Here is a 10,598-nt window from a genome sequence, read left to right on the forward strand (position 1 = left end):
TATTACTCAGCCATTAAAAAGAATACATTTGAATCAGTTCTAATGAGGTGGATGGAACTGGAGCCGATTATACAGAGTGAAGTAAGCCAGAAAGAAAAACACCAATACAGTATACTACTACTACTACTAAGTCACTTCAGTCGTGTCCGACTCTGTGCGACCCCATAGACGGCAGCCCACCAGGCTCCCCCGTCCCTGGGATTCTCCAGGCAAGAACACTGGAGTGGGTTGCCATTTCCTTCTCCAATGCATGAAAGTGAAAAGTGAAAGTGAAGTCGTTCAGTCGTGTCCAACCCTCAGCGACCCCATGGACTGCAGCCTTCCAGGCTCCTCCGTCCATGGGATTTTCCAGGCAAGAGTACTGGAGTGGGGTGCCATTGCCTTCTCTGGTATACTAACGCATATATATGGAATTTAGAAAGATGGTAACGATAACCCTGTATGTGAGACAGCAAAAGAGACACAGATGTATAGAACAGTCTTTTGGACTCTGTGGGAGAGGGAGGGGGGATGATTTGGGAGAATGGCATTGAAACATGTATAATATCATATAAGAAATGAATCGCCAGTCCAGGTTCGATGCTGGATACAGGATTCTCAGGGCTGGTGCACTGGGATGACCCAGAGGGATGGTATGGGGAGGGAGGTGGGAAGAGGGTTCAGGATTGGGAACACGTGTACACCCGTGGCGGATTCATGTTGATGTATGGCAAAACCAAGAGACTATTGTAAAGTAATTAGCCTCTAATTAAAATAAATAAACTTAAATTAAAAAATAATAAAAAAAGAATTTCAAGAATGCACAGGTGGAGAGGGGTGGCTGCATGCAGAGGAGTACAGTCATCTCTGACAGTCATCTTGAAATTTTTCATGGGTGGTCTGACCAGTGTCATCTTGGTTGTTTTAAGTACAGTTAATCTTCAGTTCCAGGGTCAATTTGTTCCTATTTCCTTGAGATGAACTCTCAGAATTGTGTCAGATGGAGCAGCTTATGTTGTGGCTACAGTCTGGTCATGATGTAGTCAACTTCTTCCAACTGATGGGGGCTCCAGTATTGAAGGATACGGCTCAGAAAATGGTCTATAGCCCTGGCGTGCTAAGTCGATTCAATCATGTTGGACTCTTTTTGACCTCATGAACGATAGCCTGGAGGTTCCTCTGTCCAAGGGATTCTCCAGGCAAGAATATTGGAGTGGGTTGCCCTTCCCCAGGGATCAAACCCTCATCTCTTAAGACTCCTGCATTCACAGGCAGTTTCTTCACCACTACTGCCTCCTGGGAAGCCCGAGATAACCCTTGTGAAGGAACTGAAGCTCCTTGGCTTTAATGGCTGAAGTATTTCATCTTTTCTTTCAAATTTAAACTTTTTATTTTGTATTGGAGTATAGCCAATTAACAACGTAGTGGTGGTTTCAGGTGACCAGTGAAGGGACTTAGCCATGCATATACGTGTGTCCATTCTTCTCCAAATCCCAGTCCCATCTAGGCTGCCACATAACACTGAGCAGAGTTTCCTGTGCTTACAGTAGGTCCTTGTTTTCCATTTTAAATACAGCAGCGTGTACATGACCTTCCCATGTACAAACCTTCATCTTGTTTGACTGTTTTCCTTTGTTGCTGCATTTTTCTCTTGTCTCTGATTAAATCTATTCTTTGACTATAAATGCCTCCAACCAATCTCAAGTTCACATGGTTACCTGTACTTCTGACCAATAGGCTATAAATCGGAGGTTCCCAGGAACCCTTCTCCTTGGGTCTGATTAATTTGCTACAGTGGCTCACAGAACTCAGGAAAGTCACTAGATTACAGATTTATTACAAAGGCTATTAAAGGATATAAGTCAACAGCCCGATGGCTACACAGGGTTGGTGGGGTATGTGACAAGGGGCTCAGAGCTTCCATGTCCTCTTCAGTGCATCACTCGCCCCTCGTCCACATGTTTGCTCTGAACCCATCCTTTTAGGGGTTTACTAGAGTCGGACATGACTGAGCGGCTTCACTTTCACTTTCGTGCATTGGAGAAGGAAATGGCAACCCACTCCAGTGTTCTTGCCTGGAGAATCCCAAGGACGGGGGAGCCTGGTGGGCTGCCGTCTATGGGGTCACACAGAGTCCGACACGACTGAAGCACCTTAGCAGCAGCAGTTTGATTAAAATCACAATACCACACATTTTGATGATTTTTGCTTGACTCAGTAGTATTCTGATGACCAAAAAAAATGGTATTATTTATAATTATTTTATTGTCCTCAAGATCTGTTGAACTCTGAATCTGGATTTGGTCACTAGGGCTGCATGGTTCTTTGTATCATCTGTCTCTGCCTCCTGAAGTCCTCTTTACCATCTCCAGAAGCTGAAGCTGAAGGTATATTTAGAGGGATATGTTAAGGAAGATAATTAATGTGGAGTCCAGGCTGATGACATCAAATACACCAAATCTGTCTCCCTTTTCACTTTGTCCTGGCTCCAGAGAAATAAAACAGTCACTATGGAGTGCCGTTCTGTATACCTAAAGCAAAAAGGGAAAAGAAAAATTGAAGAAACCAGTTTATACATACAAAAATGGAGGTCGATTCTTTCCAACGTTCCAGCCAAATATGGAACCTCCTACCCCTTGGGAAAGCCATGCATGAGCCAGCCCCTGGCAGAACACACCTGAGGATTCATCCTGCCAGTAACTCAGACATACCTTCCACAAAATCTGATTGTTTACCATGTGCCAGGACTAGGGAAAATATTAATAAACAAAGCTCACATACTAACAGGGTTTCTGGGTTCCAGTTCAGAGCTTGAAAAGCGGGCAGTGGAATTCCTCGGGAGGACCACAGACTTGGGGAGAGCCGTGGGGACTGTGACCACCCCCGCCCCCAGGGGGCACACTTGAGTGGAAGCATCATCCACTACCCAGAGGAAGCTGGAGTTGAGTCCGCCGTGCGGAATAACTGGCACTCAGGAGACTCTGATTGTGAGTCACATTGGGAACAGCAGGCTAGTACCTTCAACTTTCCCATATCAGAGATCCTGTCCCTGGTTTTGTCTTTGGTATAGAGCTTCTTCAAGGCCTCTTTTTCTCTGGATACGGAGTCTGGCTCTTCGGTTTTGGAACCAAATCTAAGTAGGTAAAACAAAGAGATTTAATGAAAAAAAAATTGATGTCATGCAAGTCTCACCATCGCTCATCTTATAAGGCAAAGGTGAGGAAGAGATGGTTTCTTTTAGGCATAATTCTCAAACCACTGACATTCCATATGACATCTGGGAAAGTCTCACATTTCAAGATAAAGTTCAAAATTCTGAAAATTTTTTGGGGGGGTTGTTGCTGTGTCTGTGGCTTGCAGGGATCTTAGTTCCCCAATCAGGGATCAAACCCGTGTCCCTGAAGTGGAAGCGTGGAGTCCTAACTACTGGGCCACCAGAGATGTCCCTCAACATTCTGAATCTTGTACAAACACCTTTATGATTTACTGATAGGTTTCATATCCTGAAAGTCCCCGCAATTCCCTCATTGTAAGTATTAGTCTTTCCTAAAGGGCCATACCTGTATTTCAGCTTTTCTCTCTGCCTGGAATTCTCTTCCCACTTCTCTCCTTCCTCTCAAAAATGCCTGATTTTACTCTATGACCCAGAATAGGGTAATGTCTTCTAGGAAGACATTGTTATCCCATGGGTGCATGCATACTCAGTCATATCCAACTCTTCAGAACCCCCATGGACTGTAGCCCACCAGGCTTCTCTGTGCATGGGATTTTCCAGGCAAGAATACTGAAGTGAGTTGCCATTTTCTACTCCAGGGGATCCTCCCCACCCAGGGATTGAACATGAGTCTCCAGTGTCTCCTGCATTGCATTTTTCACCTCCTGAGCCCTTGGGGAAGAACTATTCAAGGCAGAAATCCCATTTTTCATCTGTCTTGCTTATCTTTTTTTCATTTATAACATATTATGCTATTTGTTTTTCTTAATATTTATTTATTTGGCTGCACCAGATCTTAGTTGCAGCACTTGCTTGGGATTTTTATAGTTATAGCATGCCTGTGGCATGTGGGATCTAGTTCCTTGACCAGGAATCGAACTGCACCCCAGGTATTGGGAGTATGAAGTCTTAGCCACTGAACCACCAGGGAGTCTTCATCTGTCCTGCTTATGATGTCTATGAGAATAAGTCCCTGATGGAGAAATCATTTAAAGATGTCTCATTATGAACACACAATATCAAGTCCCTTTTCGATTACCTGGACTCTTGACTCTGGAACCCCGATTTCTTCAGCAAGTTGCTCTCTGGAGTCAATCCCAGGATAAGGGTTTTCTGTGAACGCATTCTTAAGAGTTTGTAACTGAGAGGAAGTGAAGCTGGTACGACACCGTCTGTCTGTTCCATCTGGAGTAGGGGTAGGATTGAAGGGAGAGAAACATTTGGGATCAGCTTACATATTCAGATGAGGAACCCAAACATGTTCTCACCATCTAACTTGGAATCTGTTGCCACTCCTTGAGGTGATTCAAGGTGGAAGGTTCTAGAAGGGTGTGCTCAGTCGCGTCCTACTCTCCACGGACTGTAGGACGCCAGGCTCTTCTGTCCGTGGGATTACTGGAGTGGGTTGCCATTTCCTCCTCCAGGGGATCATCCTGACCCAGGCCTTGAACCCACATCTCTTGTGAGAAGCAGTACTATTTGGCTAAATTGCTAGACTCCAGTGCAAATAAGCTAAGACTCAGAATATCTGGACCTTGTGGGGAGACTTTCCAGGGGCCTCATTGAACCCTTTGCTCCTGGGATGCCTTGACCAGGAAACCCCGGAGGAGGAAACATTCCTTTCCCACTCTCCTCTTACAAGGCGGAGAGAGGAAGAGGTGGTTTCTTTTAGGTGGCCCCAATCTCAAGAGGCATTTGCATCCCAGGAGGCTCTGGTGGGGAGCAGGGCTGGAGCAGGCTGTTTACCTTGAATCTTCTCTATGGGGGAGGCGTGGTCTTTGCTTGGGTCTAAGTTCTTCTTGGGTCTCTTCAGGAATCCATGCCTCGCTCTTCGATTCTGAAACCATATCTAAGAGAGGAAAAGAAAACGAGAGAATTAAACATGTTTATGTCGTCTTGGCTCCGTTGCTGCTCTTCTCCAAAGGGAGTGGTTCTGGGGCTGCCCTGGTGGTCCAGTGGTTAGTACTGCAGGTAGCATGAGCTCAATCCCTGGTCAGGGAACTGAAATCCCACGTGCCATGACATGGCCCCCAAAAGGGGGTGGGCAGTGATTCTTATGAACCCTAAACTCAGGGTTATCACTGATCCTGGTTACATTTAACTAAGCCTTAGATAAAGGCTTGGCATTCAGCATCTTCATGACCTGGTCCTAACACAATTTGCTATAATAATCTCTTTTTTTAAAGATTTTTTTATATGGACCATTTTTAAAGTCTTTATTGAATTTGTTACAATATTGCATCTGTTGTTTCCCTTCTGGTTTTTGGCCATGAGGCACGTGGGATCCTAGCTCCCCAGTGAGCAGTTAAACCTGCATCCCTTCATTGGAAGGCAATGCCTTACCCACTGCACCAGCAGGGAAGTCCCCTGTAATACTCTTTAAGTTGATAAGTGGATGCTGTAATTACTCTGCGTGTAAGATCTCCGTCCAGCCTGATTCTGCAACCTTACACCTGGGCTTCCCAGGTGGTACAGTGGTGAAGAATCTACCTGCCGATCCAGGAGACGTGGGTTCCATCTCTAGGTTGGCAAGATCCCCTAGAGAAGGGAATGACATCCCACTCCAGTATTCTTGCCTGAGAAATCCCATAGAGAGAGGAGCCTGGAGGGCTACAGTCCATGGGGTTGCAAAGAGTCACACAACTGAGCGCACACACACCAGTCTGCTATTCCCTGGTCTGCTAGAATTCATTGAAAGGAGAAGGTTAGCCCTCACACCATCCGTCATTCCTCTGGCATCTTACCACGTCATCGGACACTTGCTGGTATCTGTGACCACATCACCTAGATGACCTGATTGGCTTCTACACCCTGGAATAATGTGTCTTCCACACCATTCCTCTTTTCTGAAGGTGTATCTGCACATTTCTTGCCCACTCCTGGAAGCTCCTTCAACTGAGCACAAATATAACCAGACTCCTCCCTCTTCCCCTATAGCCTCCTTGGAGCAATTCTCTCAGGGTTACTTGAGATGCTGCCTCCCAGGCTTGGAGTCCTAAAAATTTCCACTGAGTAAAAACCTAACTCTCAGCTTTTCGGTTGTGAGTGTTTTTTAAGTCGACACAAACACCTGTAGCTCTGTCTCGCTGCATCTAGCTCGGAGGCTTAGCTACTGGGCCACCAGATAAGTCCCCACCCCCCCATTCCCACCCTGAGTTTCTGCTTCTCGTCCTGGAGATCTGGAACTTGGAATGTACCTGAATTCTAGACTCTTCAGCGTTGATTTCCACAGCAAGTCTCTGTTTGGCAGTATAGCCAGGGTAAGGGTTTTGGCTGAATGCCTGGACGAGGATCTTCAACTGCTCTTCTGTGAACGAGGTACGGCTGCGCCTACACTTTGTCGCCATGATCTCTGGGGAAAGAGAGACCAATAAACTGGAGGAGAGAAGCATTAAATGGGCCATTGTATGTATTCACGCTTCAGCTTAGAGCTTGTCTTTCATTTCCTCTTTTCATTCTGAATCCACCAGAACCCAGATGGAAAGAACCCTCAATTATAAAGCCCTTAAGTGCACAAGGGTGGTGATTCTTGACGCTTCCTTAGTTGACCTGAAGGTCATGACTAGGGACATATGTCTTCTGTTTCAAAAAAAGAAAAAAAAAAAACATGAAAAACTGATGTGTCGCAGTCCTATGGATCAAGAACAATGCACGTCAGGATGACGCAGGTGATGTCATGACAATCATGGGCTTTTGAACTCACAAAGAGCACCTGTTACAGGTATTGTTGAGCTCCTTTCAGGTTTTCTGGTTAAATTCCTAGTACAGATTGACTCATTTTGAAGTTCATTGCCCTCAACAAATAGGATCAGTTCCCATTTTTTTTTGCCTCACTGCATAGCCTGCAGGATCTTAGTTCCCCGACCAGTGCTTGAACCTGTGCCCCCTGCAACGAAAGCACGATCCTTACCTGCCGGGCCATCAGGGAAATCCCCCTACAAATACTTTTTTAAACACCATGGGGTGAACACAATTCGTACATTCAGTAGAATCTTCAAATAACGAATACATGCCATGTTGCATGATTTTAGATATGATACAGCTCATTAAAATAGCCAAATCTGGAAAACCTGGGCGTTCATTTTGGAACATGAATGAATTAGGCTTGGTAAACTAAGTAAGATGAAAAGAAAATTTACTGTGCAGGCTAGAGGTTCGTTTGGAGCTGGACTCATACAAAGAGGAAACTTAGGGATTTGCTTTGGTTGATACCTCACAGAAAAGAACACGCTGGATCATATCGTAGTTCTATTTTTCTTTTTTAAGGAGCCTCCACACTGGTCTCCCAGGTGGCGCTAGTGGTAAAGAACCCGCCTGCCAATGCAGGAGACGCAAGAGACAAGGGCTCCATCCCAGGGTCAAGAAGATCCCCTGGAGAAGGAAATGGCAACCCTCTCCAGTATTTCTTGCCTGAAAAATTCCACAGGCAGAGGAGCCTGGTGGTCCATAGGGTCGCAAAGAGTCGGACACAATTGAGTGGCTAAACAACAACAGTAGGTAGTTTTAACCCAACTCCATTTCTTTGTAACGGATTACAAAGAATAATTTGTAATTCTAACCCCAAATACATCTCCATGACAGTTTTCAGAATGGTATTTTGTAGTAAGCTGAAGGAACTGAACACCCATTGCTAGGAGAATGGATAAGTAAAACCTGGTATATTCCCGTAATGGAATTTTACACACAAGACAAAGTAATGAGGGAAAAAATGACAGAGAAATAAGCTCGGTAGAGCAGGAGGGTTGGAGAAGAGAAAATGAACCAGAAGCAGATGAGGTCTTAGACCTCCAAGTGGGCAGATTCTATGGGGCCTCTTGAGGCCATGTGCCTTTGACTCTAGTATGGTGGGGCTTCCCAGGTAGGCCCAGGTGCAATCCCTGGGTCAGGAGGATCCCATGGAGAAGGAATGGCGACCCACTCCAGTATTCTTGCCTGGGAAATCCCATGGACAGAGGAGCTGGCAGGCTACAGTCATGGGGTCTCAGAGTGGGACACGACTGAGCAATCTTGGCTGGCCAATAGTGAGAAGAGTTGATCAGACAGTTTGACAAGATCACACAGGCTACAGAGTTGAAAATAGATTGAATCAGGGCCAGGATGGGGGCAGAGAGATCAATTCTTGCCATAATCCAGCAATGATGGTTTAAGTGTTTTGTTAAAGCCAACAGGATTCTCAGCCTGGTTAGGTGTAGCTTATGAATTCCCCAGGCAAGAACACTGGAGTGGGTAGCCATTCCTTCCTCCAGGGGATCTTCCCTACCCAGGGATCAAACCCAGGTCTCCTGTATTGTAGGCAAATTCCTTACCATCTGAGCCACCAGGGAAGCCCTGTGAGAGAAAGACAAGGCCAAGAACGCTTAGGTTTGGGGCACAAACAGTTGATATTTGGTGAGCACGGAGAACAGGAGGAAGAATTTGGGTCTGAACATAAGGAGTTTCATTTGGGACACGTTGATTTTGAGACACCTATTACAGGCAGTTAGATGCACAAAGCTGAAGTTCAGGAGACAAGTTCAGTCTGGAGAGAGAAATCTGAAAGCTACTTTGATTCCAAAAGCTTACTGGTCTCAGGGCTTTTTGATGACCCCCATCATTTCCTTAGGTTTCCCCGGTGGCACTAACGGTAAAGAACCTGGCTGCCGATAAGAGATGTGGGTTCCATCCCTGGGCGGGGAGATCCCCTGGAGAAGAAAATGGCAACCCGCTCCAGTGTTCTTGCCTGGAGAATCCCAGGGACAGAGGAGCCTGGCGAGCTACAGCCCAGGTGGCTGCAAATAGTCGGACACGACTGAAGCCACTTAGCCCAGCACGTAGTTTCTCTTCCTTCTTCCATCAATTTTTCCCTTCCATCTCCCTTCTTGAACCAAAGCTTTGTATTGTTCAGTTGTTTTCACCCTCCTCCTGTATTGTCTGGTTCTTGCGTGCCTCCATCTTTTTGAAATTCCCAGTGCTCAGATGCAGAGAAAACAGCATGCTTTCATATTACAGGAGGGATCAGTTTTCTCTTACCTAGCACAGTTATTTAAACGCTTGAAAAATGGGACTCCCGTACCTTCTCATAAGCTCGGTATGTTTTCAGTCCAATTCCCCTCCCCCTCCCCCCAACCAAGGAAAAGAGCACAGCGGTCTGAGGCGTGAGGAACTTACTGTCTGAAGGACCGTCTTGACCCGTCTGCAGAGGAGCTCCAAAGGCTGTTTCCAACAGAAGGCAGGTAAGCAGCAGCAGCTAGTTGGCTTTTATATGAGCAGCCTGTTTGGCCCCACCCACTTACGTAAGTATAAACCCATCTAATCCAGCAAGGACTAGATAGGATCTTTTCTTCCTTTGAATGAATTATTTATTTACTTATTTTTATTTTTTGGCTGTGCCCCCCCCTTGGCATGTGGGATCTTAGTTGCCCGAATGGGAGTCAGACCCATGCCCCCTGCATTTGAAGCAAGGCGTTTTAACCACTGGATCACCAGGGAAGTCCCCTGAGACTGAATTATTTATACCAACATCCACACCTGAACAAGTGCATTTTTGAGCAGTATTGCTCTTACGCATCTTCCCCTCCCCCATGTTATGTACATATTATTCTCTCTGAAATTGCTTTTTCATATTCTTCACTTATCTTTTGAAGTGGTAGCCTTTTCTTATTTAATTAATAACTAGCAGCAGGATTGAAGTGAGGTAAAGTCGGTAAGTTGTATCTGACTTTTTGCACTGGAGTGGGTTGCTATTTCCTTCTCCAGGGGATCTTTCCGACCCAGGGATTGAACCCAGGTCTCTCTTCCACATTGTAGAAAGACGCTTTACCATCTGAGCCCCTAGGGAAGTCAAGCGGCAGGATTAGGGTGAGGCAAATGAGGTTCTCATTTCTAGGGAGCAGTATTTAAGGGGGGGGGGATGCTGAAGGTTCTGTGGTCAAGACAAATGATATTTGGATGCAGTACTTAAAAAATTAAAATTAATTGCACAAAGTCCATGTTTTCAAAATGTGAGAATTGTAGATAGGGACTTGCTGGAGGTCCGGTGGTTAAGACCTCACCTTGCAGTGCAGGGGGCATGGGTTCCAGCCCTGATCAGGAAACTAAGATCCCACATGCCACTGGGTGTGGCCAAAAAAACAAAACAACTGTAAATAAAAAAAGGATCCTATCCAGTACTGTCAGGAGTTATGCATCTGAGGGCACAGTGCTGTGACTAAAAGAGCTCTCCTTTGCAATTTCTTCTCAAGGTCATTGGTCAGTTCTGAGGGAAGCTGACAAGTCCTTTTAATTTTTTGTAGTTGCCATCCACAGTAGTGCAAAACAGAGAAGATTTTATAACTCATATGTGTTTGTGTGATTCAGGAGGAGTCAAAGTGTCAGGTGACACCACCGAGGAGGACCCATGCTGTAAGTAGCACGTTTGGGAACCCTC

General features: G+C 45.7%; 1 protein-coding gene across 2 annotated transcripts; it reads right to left on the minus strand.

Annotated features, from left to right (window-relative positions):
- Positions 1–2,226: 2,226 nt before the first annotated feature.
- DUXA (double homeobox A) lies at positions 2,227–9,445 on the minus strand. 2 transcript variants are annotated; one of them, XM_086354949.1, is made up of 6 exons: positions 9,341–9,445; positions 6,391–6,545; positions 4,940–5,042; positions 4,233–4,378; positions 2,998–3,112; positions 2,227–2,510 (listed from the first exon to the last, which is right to left on the minus strand). In XM_086354949.1, exons 2-5 carry the CDS (start codon positions 6,538–6,540, stop codon positions 3,014–3,016), a joined length of 498 nt encoding a protein of 165 aa, XP_086211075.1. In that variant the 5' UTR covers positions 6,541–6,545; positions 9,341–9,445; the 3' UTR covers positions 2,227–2,510; positions 2,998–3,013. The 2 variants fall into 2 exon arrangements, with proteins under 2 accessions (XP_086211075.1, XP_086211076.1); XM_086354950.1 differs by having other exon boundaries at positions 2,227–2,360; positions 9,341–9,440.
- Positions 9,446–10,598: the final 1,153 nt, after the last annotated feature.

The sequence above is a fragment of the Bos grunniens genome, chromosome 18, assembly GCF_055505025.1.
Source record: "Bos grunniens cultivar Pamir isolate PY7600 chromosome 18, Bosgru_T2T1.0, whole genome shotgun sequence".
Classification (NCBI taxonomy): domain Eukaryota; kingdom Metazoa; phylum Chordata; class Mammalia; order Artiodactyla; family Bovidae; genus Bos; species Bos grunniens.

What these genes read in the sequence shown, in the direction of transcription:
- DUXA (XM_086354949.1), bottom strand. Translation starts at nt 6,540, where the DNA reads ATGGCGACAAAGTGTAGGCGCAGCCGTACCTCGTTCACAGAAGAGCAG. An exon ending in CTGAAGAGTCTAGAATTCAG is followed by an intron (nt 5,043 to 6,390) that starts GTACATTCCAAG and finishes TTCCTCTCTTAG; the next exon opens with ATATGGTTTCAGAATCGAAG. An exon ending in CCCCATAGAGAAGATTCAAG is followed by an intron (nt 4,379 to 4,939) that starts GTAAACAGCCTG and finishes CCCCTACTCCAG; the next exon opens with ATGGAACAGACAGACGGTGT.